Source organism: Phyllostomus discolor, chromosome 4, assembly GCF_004126475.2.
Source record: "Phyllostomus discolor isolate MPI-MPIP mPhyDis1 chromosome 4, mPhyDis1.pri.v3, whole genome shotgun sequence".
Taxonomy (NCBI): domain Eukaryota; kingdom Metazoa; phylum Chordata; class Mammalia; order Chiroptera; family Phyllostomidae; genus Phyllostomus; species Phyllostomus discolor.
The window spans coordinates 174,500,645-174,513,579 of record NC_040906.2 but is presented as its reverse complement, the minus strand read 5'-3'; the positions used below and the strand labels follow the sequence as shown (position 1 = coordinate 174,513,579).

At 43.1% G+C, this 12,935-nt stretch overlaps 1 protein-coding gene across 8 annotated transcripts in view; it reads left to right on the top strand.

Annotated features, from left to right (window-relative positions):
* The first annotated feature begins 6,603 nt into the window (after positions 1–6,603).
* FAM184A (family with sequence similarity 184 member A) overlaps positions 6,604–12,935 on the top strand; it is a 109,985-nt gene continuing 103,653 nt past the window's right edge. For 3 of the 8 annotated variants that reach the window (XM_036024628.1, XM_036024627.1, XM_036024631.1), the window contains exon 1: positions 6,604–6,905. In XM_036024628.1, coding sequence (XP_035880521.1) covers positions 6,738–6,905 — 168 coding nt within the window. In that variant the 5' untranslated portion in view covers positions 6,604–6,737. The remainder of the gene's footprint in view (positions 6,906–12,935) is intronic. The other 5 variants (XM_036024634.1, XM_036024633.1, XM_028509958.2 and 2 more) reach the window with 2 other exon arrangements.

Sequence of the window (12,935 nt, the reverse complement as noted above, 5' to 3'; positions counted from 1 at the left end):
GGCCTTTAGACAAGTTGCAACAAGGAACATCCGTTTGCTACACTTACTTTCTTGGCTTAAGTCATTTTGATAATTATCAGCTAGCCATCAGCTAAAACAAAACTAGCGACAGAATGGATTTTATGTAGGGCAAAAACAGAACTGAAAATTGGTGTCCCATGCCAGTTCCTTTGATTTCAGCAGCAGAGGTGTTGGACAGTTCCCATACAAGCCACAGTCCCCCTCAGTCCAACTGCATCTCGACCTTCCCATCCCATGACTCTCGCCAAAGCCTTAGTGGTTCCCTAAGTCCATTATGAATGACCAGACATACTAGCGAGCTACCCTTAACTAAGGAATGAATGGAGTCAGTGGATAAATGTACCAGCCTTTTGTCCTTGGGAGGGAAAATTCTGAGATGCATTCTGTGTGGTTCTTTAGAGAATCCCCAGTAGAATTGCATCCCAAATGATCAAAGTGGTAGCCAGCTCAATAAATCAAATCTACTGGCTTTTCTTTCTTATCTCTGTCAGTTTCTGTGCTTCCAAGGTCACCTGCCAAGTAAACTATTTGATTCAGTCTCTGCTTTCAGAGAAACCCAGGGTATATGTATAAAACAGTTAGCTGCTGGTTGATCATAATATTTAGAGAAAGGGCTGGCTTTGCTCATAAAGGAAAAGCAACAAAACCTGGAACCAAAGATTAAACTGTGGATTCACCACTCATGATAACACCCATGAAACACCTCTCACAAGGTAACTTCTGAACCCTTAACTGCTACTCCTTAAAACCCTGCCCTGACTCCTGGTTCAGGAAGACAGATTTGAGTCTTGCCTCCTGTCTTTTGGCCAATCAATGCACAAATAAACTCTTTCTTTTTTCAGAAACTGGTGCCATACCACTGACTTCTGTGCACATCAAGAAGCAAACACTTGTTAGGTAACAACAGTTTTTGATGGAGGAAGTAAAGTATTCCAAAATTTTGAAACAAACCCTTGTTAACACTTTTTATGTATTGAACATTTTAAAAGGTGTTCCATATCATTTTCAATTGACTGTTGTGACAATGAGGAGTTTTCTGAACTCATGGGAAAGAAATACACTAAAAGGAAAAACAAGAAAGGCGCGCATCGGAAGACATCAGTGAGTGACAGTCAGACTCCTCCATACTGATGTACACCAGCTTGCAGCCATCTGGATTTACCATTTAACTGCATAGGTCTACAACCTGACTTAGGATTGTCCTGCATATCAGGCTTTGGGTGTGTTAGGACGTGCAAGTGAAAGTTGGGACATGACTGATTTGTGGTATTTCCAAATAAACACAGCGAAATTACGTTCTAAAATAGGGAGTAATTCTTCATGTCATCCATCAGAAATATAAGAAATCATCAATGGGTGAAGAGTTTACAGGAACAACTGTAAAGGACACATGGACAATAACAAGGGGGGTAGAAACAGGGGAAGGAGTTGGGGGGTTGGGGGGGAGGGCTGGGGGGAAAAGGCAGAAAACTGTACTTGAACAATAATAAATAAATAAATAAATAAATAAATAAATAAAAATCATCAAGATCATTTAGGCCAATATTCTTACTTTACAGATGAAGAACACGAGGTGGCTGAGTGGCACAAACAGGCCTTGATACCAGGCCTGGAAACAACACCAGGATTCTGACGCTCTTTCTGATGCTCATACTTGGAGACTTGCACCAACAGAACGGTTGTCATTTGGAAAATGTTTAATGGAAATATATAATATTTTATGTATTTCTGTGAAGTCTTGAACAGATCTGATACGTGAATACATTAAATCTTAAGTTAAATTCTTGCGTTCAGATACTACTGCCTGGGGTTAATCTAAGTATTCTGAGAGACTTAATAGAAAAAAATGCAACAAATGTGATTTTATAACTTTTTATTAAATTTTGGAACCCATGTTATCCCTTCTTAGGACACCTCCTAGGAGGAGTCATGCAAGCTTTATTGGCTCCATCATTACTGCTTTCTACTTCCCTCTCCCTACCATTATGTTAATTGGTTAATCATTTTTTAACTTATTTTTAAGTATGTTTTTATTGATTATGCTATTACAGTTGTCCCATTTTTTCTCCCCTTTATTCCCCTGGGCCCTGAACCCGCCCTCTCACCAACATTCCTCGTCCCCCACCTTAGTTCATGTCCATGGGCCATACATATAAGTTCTTTGGCTTCTCCATTTCCCATACGATTCTTAACCTCCCCCTGTCTATTTTGTATCTACCAATTATGCTTCTTATTCCCTCAACCTCCCCCCCCCCCATTCTCCTTTCCCCTGCCTCGCTGATAACTCCTTTAACTACCTTATCAGGGATGAACTTTATCTGCCCTTTCATCCTAAATAATAGCTTTGTTGGATAGACTAATCTTGGATGTAGGTTCTTGCCTTTCAAGACTTTGAGCCCTTTCTTGCCTGTAAAGTTTCTTTTGAGAAATCAGCTGACAGTTTCATGGGAACTCCTTTGTAGACAACTGTCTTCTTTTCTCTTGCTGCTTTTAAGATTCTCTCCTTATCTTTAATCTTGGGTAATGTAATTATGATGTGCCTTGGTATATGCTTCCTTGCATCCAACTTCTTTGGGACTCTGAGCTTCCTGAACTTCCTGAAAGTCTATTTCCTTTGTCAGATAGGGGAAGTTCTCCTTCATTATGTTTTCAAATAAGTTTTCAATTTCTTGCTCTTCCTCTTTTCCTTCTGCCACCCCTCTAATTTGGATATTGGAATATTTAAAGTAGCCCCAGAAGTTCCCAAGCCTCTCCTCATTTTTCTGAATTCTTGTTTCTTCATTCTGTTGTGGTTAACTGTTTATTTCTTCCTTCTGTTCCAAATCTTTGATTTGAGTCCTGGTTTCCTTCCCTTCACTGTTGGTTCTCTGTATATTTTTCTTTGTTTCACTTTGAAGAGCCTTCACTTCTTCCTCTATTTTGTGAGTGTACTCAATGATTTTTGTGAGCATCCTGACTACCAGTGTTTTGAACTCTGCACCTGATATGTTATCTCCTTGTTGATTAGTTTTCTCTGCAGTTTTGATCTGTTCTTTCATTTGGGCCATATTTCTTTGTCTTGGCACACCTGTTGTGTTATAAGGGGTGGAGCCTTAGGTATTTGCTAGGGCAGGGTAACCCCCTTCACTACACTGTGGCAGTCTGGATGTATATTTCTTCTTTGACTCCTTGGTTGTTGGACTTCCAATAGTTTGATTTTCTGGCAGTTCTTTTTTTTAAATTTTTTTAAAATTTATTTTTAGAGAAGGGGGAAGGGAAGGAGAAAGAGAGGGAGAGAAACATCAATGTGTGGTTGCCTCTATGGTGCGAGGAGGCAAAGTATGTCTACATATAACTCCATCTTGGCTGGAAGATCCCTGCCCCTACCATTTCTAACAAACCAGAAAGTATATAGGGGACTTGGGAGCCTATGAGACATCACTGCAAATGTAAATCATAATCATAATACATTTTAGTATAAGAAACTGCTAATCAAAGAATTTCAAGACAGTAATTCTACTATGTATAGTCCTTGTCTCAGAGCCCTTGACTTTCTGGCCTTAAGGTCGTCTGTTTTACCCTATGGATGTTTCAGATCCATAATTTCCTCTATTCTCATTGCCATTTCATAAGTCAGTGGTCCATTCTCTTTCACCTGGACAAACACAAGAGCTGCCTAGCTAACTACCGTATTTTTCAGACTATAAGACACAGCCCCTTTCCCTCCCAAATTGGGGGAGTGCCTCTTATAGTCTGAAAAATATGGTAGTCTCCTCATCTATAAAGTTGCTTCTGTAATCCCTTTCCCACAGTCATAATAATTATGTTACTCAAGTGCAAATCTGATTATTTAATTCTCCTGCTTAAAACCCTTCAGTGGCCCATCATTGCCTTAAGAATAGAGTTTTAGCCTCCTTATCAAGGAAAATCAGTCCCCCACTGCCCCCAAATCTTGACATCTGCTCTGTTCTATGTCATATTTTGACATCCCATCAAAATCTTTGTTTCAGTCATACTACTTCACATACAGTTCTCTAAATGGGTTCTATTCTCTTTCATCTCCAGGGCTTTGCACATGCTGTCCTCAGAGCCTGCAGTCCACCTTCCCCAGGCCCCTTTAGGAGTCCATTCAAGCATTACCTTTTTGTGTGTGAGAAGCCTTCTTTGACACCCAAGCCTAGGCTAAGTGCCTCTCTTGTGATTTTTCTTTAACACTTATCACACTGTGTCACACCGTATTGTTTACTTGTCTGTCTTTTCATTGGACTGCTAATTTCTTGAGGACAGAGACTAATTCTTAGTCATCACTGCAGCCTCAGGACTTACCACAGCACCTGACACACAACTGGCATTCATTAAATATTTCCACATAAACCATGAGAGAAATGGGTACTAAAGAAAGATTTCTTGTTTAGTGTCTCCCATTTTTTCCCTGTTACTGGATTTTTAAAATGTAAGATTCTTGGTGATAAGATTCTGGATATGTTATATTATTCTTTATGTCTCTATGCATTACTTATAATTAAATAGAATTCTATATCAGATAACCTGTTTTTATCCTATTGTGATAGGGCAAAATAACAAATTGTTGGAGTGACACTGAATGACTTTTGAAAAAGGCTCCTCTTGAGCTATGCTGTATACCGATGGTGGAAACTCACATGGTAGGGTTCATGGTGAGCTACCAATGGATAAGGGTTGCATCTCACTCCCAAGTTAAAGTGGGAGGTGACTGATATCTCAGGGGAGATATTTAAGGAGGTTAGCAGGTTCATTGACACAGCTCAGATGACATCCTGGTCTCCTTGGTTCTAGTCCTATACTCTTTCCTGAGTGTGTGTGTGTGTGTGTGTGTGTGTGGCGGGTGCTTTTCAGCATACACATCTGCTTAAAATGCACAAGATATGAGAGTGCTAAAATGATTGTGACTCTTCCATGCCTAGAATTTGAAGAACACTAGCTTCTAATTCTCTTTAATTTCATTTAATCATTAGAGCTTAAGAAGCAAGCACAATTTGCCTGGTGTTTGTTTCTGGCCATCTGCTCTGTTCAGAATCTTGGTACTAGACAAGTTTCTGTTTTGGGGGTGGGTGGGGGAGGTCTATTCCAGGTTGGAGGGTTGGGAATGGGCTGAGAACCTAGAACATGGGAAAAGATGGAGCCAATTTCAGGTTTCCTTTGTGAAATTCCCACAGTTTTGGAAAATATTTCAAGATCTTAGTCAATCTTCATCTTGTTGGTATAGATTTTTATCACAACCACTTTGTTTATTTGGGTCCTGTTTGAATTTGTTAATAATCTTAGGTTTATATGATGATTAATTTCATGCTAAAGAGAAATCACATATCATAAATGGGGGAATTCAGTTCTGCAAAACTGCATGGGTAACAGGTATTTTAAAAATAGGCACGATTCTACATTTTTGAAGTTTGTATTATGATTGCCCCAAAATGACCTATTTACTTTAACACGGGGTACACTATAAAAGAAAAATCACTTGACCTTGGAGTAGAGGTTAGGGAAAAAATCAGTAGGAAATAAACACATTTAGGAAGGTGAAAATGCACTTCTAGTGACACGTTTTGGCCCAGTTGACATCTTGTTTCATCTTGTTTTTTCCCTTTACTTTGAGCTAAGTAGATTTTATATATATTGTTTTGGGCTCCATTGGACTGGGGAAAAGCGATGCTATACCAATAGACTCATGAGGCGTGCTCTCTCCACACATGGACACTTGGCTTTGAAAGAAGAGCAATGTGTAGCACCTAATAGGTCAGACTAAGGCATTGTAACAATCATATTTGTGTGAGTTTGGAAAAGTCGGGTCAGGGACTATTTAATTCTCCGTGATTTTAGTGCCCAGGTCTCCCAGGTCTCTAGTCGCAGCCGGGGGGGGGGGCCGGGGGGGGGGGGGGCTCGAGTCTCTTGGGGAAGAGCCAGTCGGGCCCATCGCACGCGATGCTGCACGTGGAAAGGTTAAGTACATCCATGGATCCGCGTTCTGCAAACTGAAGGTGACCACGACCCCATCTTCTCTGGTCCAATTTTTTTTACATAGAGCCGCACGCGCGGCCGCAAGGCCTACCACCCGCCGCGGGCTAGGGAGCTCCCGCAGCAGGAGGAAACACCCGGCGGGAGAGTCCAGGAGGGCCTTCTCGCGGCGCCCGTGCGGACCCTGGACTGCGCAGCTGGGGGGGCCGGGGCGGGGCTTGGCTGTGGGGAAATGACGTCGCCATCCCCGCGCGCTCCGCGGGCTGGGAGCCGCGCGCCCGGGTAACGGCGGCTCCGCGGCTCCCGCGTCCTCTTCCACGTTCCCGCCTCCCTCGCAGCAGCCCGCCCCGCCTCCTCCGCCCCCCGCCCTCCGGCCGCGGGGTCCCGCTGGGTCCCTGGTGCCCGGTGGAAGCGGGACCTGCGGGGACACGCTGCCCACGACGCCCCCGCCAGGCGCGAGCAGAAGAGTGGGCGCGAACGGGCCGGGCCCCGGCTTGTCGCTGCCGGACCCGGGCGTCTGCCCCGCGCTGGTGTCGTCCGCGGCCTCAGGTTGGCGGGTCCGCCCCGTCCCTGGACGGGGGTGACCCGGGGACCCCGGGCGGGAGGGCGCCTGCAGCTGCGGCTGGAGAGCGCCGGCTGTGGGGTCCAGAGGCGGCCGCTCCGGCTGCAGCCTACCAGACGGCGCGGCTCCGCGGGCCGCCGCCCGGGCGCGGGGACAGGTGTCCCGGCCGGGGTCTATCGGGAAGATGGCGACCCCGGGCATGAGCTGGCAGCAGCACTATTACGGCGGCTCGGCGGCCGGGACGGCCAAATTCGTGCCCTCGCCGGCCGCCGCGCAGCAGGCGGGGCACAGCATGGACTACAGCCAGGACCTGCACCTGAAAATGAGCAAGAAAATCGCCCAGCTGACCAAGGTAAGGGCGGCCTGGGGGTTGGCACCGCGGCGACCCGCGGGGGCTGCGCGGGGATCACCTTTTGGGCAGCGAAGCTGTGAGCCCTGCGCCCGGGACCAGTTGATGGGGGCTGTTGCGGGGATGCAACAGCGAGAGACTTATCTTCAAGAAGCATTCAAACTTCAGTAGAATGCTGGCGACATTAATTTAAACGAGACAGCACAGGGGCACGACCCAGTGAATGGGGCTGGCACCTCTGCCATTTACGGGTAAGCAGCACAGAACAACTCAGGATCGAATTCCTTTACCCCACAGTAATCAGTCCTGTTAGTTTTGCTTTCATGCATGTGCCAGGGCTCCACGAGGCATTACTCTACACTTATGAAGTACAGTACCGTATTTACCCAACATGACCCGAAATCTTCGGAATAGTCATTATCTCTTATTGGTTACATCGTTAACGGGAGTTTAAACGTTCTAAGCAGTGTAGGAGGGTGAAACATACCTTGCCTGACATTTTTTGTGATTTAGTAAGTCATTCCTTATCCTGACAGAATGTCAAATAAGGTTTATTAGATGAGTCATATGTCTGTATTTAGTTAACTGTTTTAACCTATCAGTAGATAATTATCAAGAAGCAAATAGCCTGCAAATTTGGCCACCTGTAGTTCAGGATGGTACTTGGATGGTGAGTGTTTATAGGTTTCGTAAATGTTGATATTGAGAAAGAGTTGGTATCTGTGAGGCAGAAGCAATTTAGATGGAGTATTGTGCCCTGTTTGAGATCTCAGGTGCAATCTTTCAATACCCATTAAGTGAGAAGAAGAGATTGGTGGTTTCTGAAAGTTAATTGAGGTAACAAACCTTGTTGCATTAAGCTGATTCAGCTAACCACTTGTTAGGAGTGTTGGTATGCTGAAGTAAGGTGGGCATTGTGGGGTTTATTACTAGGGAACCTCTAAACTGCAGGGGTGTCCGCCCTGCAGCCCTGCCTGCTGCATGCAGCCCTGGGTAGGTATGGATACGGCCCAACACAAAATCATAAATTTACTTAAAACATTGTGAGATATTTATGTGATTATGTGTCACAATGTATTTAATGTGTGGCCCGAAGCAACTCTTTTTCTTCTAGTGTGGTCCAGAAATGCCAGAAGGTTGGACGCCCCTGCCTGAAAGTCTGATTCTTTATCTCTAAAATTCTCATGCAATTCCATTACTGGTTGGCACTTTTGAGAGAGAGAAGTAAGATAGAGTTGGAAGAGAGGAAAAGAAGGAGACGGGAGTGAAAGGGGATGGAGAGGATAAAAAGATTTTGTTGAAGAGATGTGATTGAGGGTAGAAAGACAAATAAAATGAAAGAACTGAAGGACGAGGGGTCAAGAGGAAGAGCACAGGAAAGGATGCATGCAGTCGACCGTGCAGAGCAAGGCAACGTGTGGCAAAGTTTTGTTTTTTTGTTTTATGTCAGCACTGTCTTGTAGGTTGCTTATTGGCCCAGCTTTTACTGTTTCTTCTTATGACAGAGTCCCCAAACCCAGAAAAAGTCAGGCCCAAGAAGAAACGTTACTACACTGTCAGATCACGTGTGCATTTGGGAGCTGAAAGCCAAGCTTCTTGAAATTGTATTGGATCTTCAGAATATTGATGTCCAGAACGAAGCATGTGGCTATTTATTTATTCTGATCTTCTCTTACAGTGTGTCCACAACATCCATTGCTCTTATTTTATTGGACTGTACCCTGCAGAGCTCTGCTCTAAGTCCTAGAAACCCTCAGGAGTTGGTGGTGGAACTGTGTACCGTTCTATAAAAGAAGTTTCTCATCTCTCCAGTAAACTACTTTTCTCTTTACTTATGCTTTTTCAATTTCCTTTTCTTTTATCAGAAAAAAATAACATCGCACAATTGTTTAAGGTGGGAGTGTTGATAGAAGTTGCTGTCACTTTTGCTCTTTCCACTACCTACCTTGATTCTAAGGAAGCAGGCGGCTGCCCCCGTGCCAGGCATCTTGCCTTGAGTGCTGCACCCGATCTTTACTGATTGTGGCGTGGACTCCAGGTTCAGTGTTTATAGTTACAGACGCTACACTGGCACCACCTACCCTGCTATGTGCCTCAGATATTCTGTTACACTGGAGTTTCTCAACTTTGGCACTGTTGGCATTTTGGACTGGATAATCCTGTATTGGAAATGGGCGGGGCTGTCCTGTGCATTATGGGATGTTTAGCAGATGCTACACAGTAGGTTCCAGTAACACCCTCTCCCCACACACAGTCATGACAATAAACATTGTCCAGATATTGCCAGATGTTCCTGCAGTGAGACTGGGGGGGTCATCCCAGACTGAGAAACACTGAGTTGTACTGAAATATCTAGAGTTTCTCCCACCCGGTCTCTTGTCTTTATTTCTAAGATAAGGCGTGAGAATGAAACAGTCTGGTAAAAGGACTCTGTTGCAGCTAACACCCTTCACCTTCTGAAACCTACCGTAAGACCTGCTTCTCTAATGCACCATTTTGGAAACTGTCAAATTTGACAGTTACATACACATTATAAATAAATAGTCTATCATAAGAATGGTAGCTTTAGTATAAATAAATCAGCTGTTAGACTTTACTGGTATTTGCTATATAGGATTTTCACTTGTAATGAATTAATAAATTCACATCAGCATAGGTTTGTTAATAGAACTGTGGTTGGAACTTGACAATAGCTTATGTTTCAAATAACTGCAAACACGATTTTATTTCTTTTGGAATAAGTTGGTAGAACTCAACTCTTCAGCATTATAGTCAGCGTGGCTTGGGAACCTGACAAACTGTCTTGAGTTAAAACTCCTGCTCTGTGACCTTGGGCAGGTCACTAAACTCTGAGCCTCAGTTCCCTAGTCTTTAAAGAGGGGCATTGCTTCTGTAACTCTCTGAGGTAGTAGGCTCTTGATTCAGGCTGTGACTGAGAAGAGATGCCAACAAAGTACAATATTAGTAAAACACTGGATAATATGTTTTTAAACTTTTCTCTCTTTTTAAAATAAGCCATTCTGTATTTAATAGCCTTATGTGAGATTGTATTTCTTTGGAGAATTTTCTGCTACACTTTTAAAAAATATGTATAATAATTTTTTTCTGTTTGAAAGTTTAAATTTTTCATATTAACTTGCTTTGTTGTAGCACAGTACTGAAAAAGACAACATGCATTCTGTGGCAGTTTGGCTGGCTATTTAAGGATAAGGATGAAAACAATGTATATTATAATTTTACACACAGTAGGCTTAATGTATTTTTATCTAAAAAGCAGTCTCGTCTCAGCTGCAGACATATTTGTTGAGATTCTCTTTCCTAAGAACCCAACAGACCCGCTGCCACATGGAAGGGAGAGCAGCAGCTCTTGAAGCACCTTCTATGCCGAAGGCACTTTGCTAAGTGTTAGAGACACAGCAGAGAGCGAGACAGTCTCTTTTTTGAAGCACGTCAGTTATATTTAGGTTGTTCATGTTGAAATTCTTGAATCACGTTGTGTCAGATTTCTGGATTTGTTAATGACTGAAGCATCTCAGGATTGGCAGAGAAGCTGGGTGGAGTGAATTCTGTTTTATAAGATCGCTCATGTACTTTTCTACACTACACTGTTGGCTCGTTAATGCATTCTGTTGAAAAGCAGCCCTTGTGGGATGTAATTATGAAGCAGCTTTATTTTTTGTCACTCACTGTCCCTTTCAGTTTACTCTGTGAGATTGGTTTGTCCCCTTCCCGTGGATCAACCTGACTTTCTGGTTGCTTTTAGATAATGCAACTTGTCCTTGGGTAGGTAAGTTGCAAAGGTCTCAGCTTGATTATTAAGATGTCTAACACCAAGGAATAAACACTGCACAGTAGACTGAGTTGGGGATGAAGCTTCTCCCCTGCCCACTCCCTAGCTCTGCCAGTTGCAAGAGGAAAGCCAGAAATCCGGGAAGGGGGCATCAGTGACTTTTTTCTTCTGACTGGGCATTTCTGCTCCTCCTTTGTCTTGCCATCCTGGGTTCTGACCCCTCCCAAGGTGGGCAGGGAAGAAGGGAAGAGAAGAAAAAGGAGCAGCAGATGTGGTTTCTCTAGTTCCCACCTCAGTTGCTCAAGATTCCTCCCCTCAACTTGCTTGGAAGTGAGAATGTGTCTAAACTCTGTCTGGTTGCTTACTCCTTCCTCAGCCCCTTGGATCTGGCAGGACCTTCACGTTATTTTGCTGAGGTCCATTCAAGCTCCAGGTAACCCTCTGGGTGGACCCAGGTGACTCTATGCCAGCTTGCTCTGTCCCTTTTCCATAGGACCCATGGTGCTCCCTACGTAGCACTCCTTTGCCCAGGCAAACTCTGGAAGTGGTCCCTGCTCAGCCATCTTTCATTTGCCCTCACTTACCTCTTCATCCAGCTCCTCATCTTTAGATTTCCCAGGGATGAATCAGGTCCCAGTTTAGTTTATGTCCCTCATTGTGTGTGAGACACAAATCAGGCTCTTCAAGTGGTTCCATCAAAGCCTCTCCCCCCAGGCTGTAGGTGAAGGACACGCACCCACCTCTACCCGCCCCCTTGAAGGCAACACTTGTTCCCAAAGCACTCCCCAAGGAACCCTTCTCCAGGACCCCCTCTGTGATCTTGACGCTTCCCACTGGTGTTGGGGGTAGAGGGTAACACACCTAAACACTCCTGTCTTTAGACTGCCCTTGGAAAGTTTGAGACTGTTCTGGCACCTGCTTTGGAACATCGGTTGTCTTTGGTTCTCAATAGAAACTTCCTTTTTAATATCCTGTTGTGTTCTCTGCTGACCCGGTGCCTCTTTACTTGACTGCACTTTCAACGTAATTCAGTCCGTTTATCCCTTTCAGGCATAATTAGTATGAGGAGAGTACTGTAAGGTTCCGAACAGCAGCAAGGAGCTTCTTCGTGTTCCCTAAGCTTAGCGTTAGGTCTCCCTCCTCTTTTACTGCCCAGCTTGCGTTCCTCCTCCTGAAGCTGCCCTGACCAAGTAGGCCTTGTAAAGCTTGCCTTACTCTGAATTACTATAACATACATTACCTATATTACTTCTTTGATACTTAATAATACAAATTTGTAAAATACTGTTTATTGTGTTTATAAATATACCTTGTTTCTCTAATTTGACTAACTTCCTCAGCTATAGAGACTGTATCTTATATTTTTCTGTAATTTTAATATGAGTGCTTTGCATATAGTATAAAAGCTTAGTAAACACTCATTGAAGATGATGATGGTGATGCTGCTGATGTTGTATCAAGTAATTTTGTTATGGAGTGGAGAAAGGCAGTAGTAAAGAATTCTGAGGAATTGTGTCTGCTTGTCTACTGGGTTGATGCTAGATCATTTCAGCTGAGTTAAATTACTCTTAAATATTTAAATATGTATTGGCCTCCTCTTAAACTGCTTTCATAATATACTTATATTTTTGGTACAAAAATAAAAATATAAAGTACTCTGTCTAAAATATAAGTATCATTTGTCATTTCAAAAGGTAATTGATATGTCAGATTTTTAACAAATATTCTTATAATAAATTATTTATACTAACTCTTACTCTTTTTACTATATACAAAATCAGAATGTGTTTAGATAATACTAAAACCAGTGAAATTTTCTAATAGTCCCATTTTCTGTACATTAAATACAACTGTTCACTAGTTGGCTTGTTTGAATTATCTGGGTACTGTTTCATAATATATTTAATTCTGGTTATGGCTTGTGTTGTTTTAGTTTAGAACACACTAAATGCGGTATCTTTTTTCTTTCTTTGTTACATTGTAGCTTTGCCATTTTATTATGCCTCAGCTTAAGTGTAATCTTTTAGTCATAGCTGAGTGGTCTGTATTGATTTCTTGTATTTTACTAATGGCACAAAAGCCTGATGTGCTATTTATCAGTTGTCCAAAATTCTTAGAAAAGGACTAACTTGATTTAAAAGGTTTAGAGTTGGAAGAAACCGTAGATTCTGACCAGCCTAACCCTCTCATTTTATTAGGTGTGAAAGCCGGAGGCCCAAAGACATTTGAAGATACACAGCTTG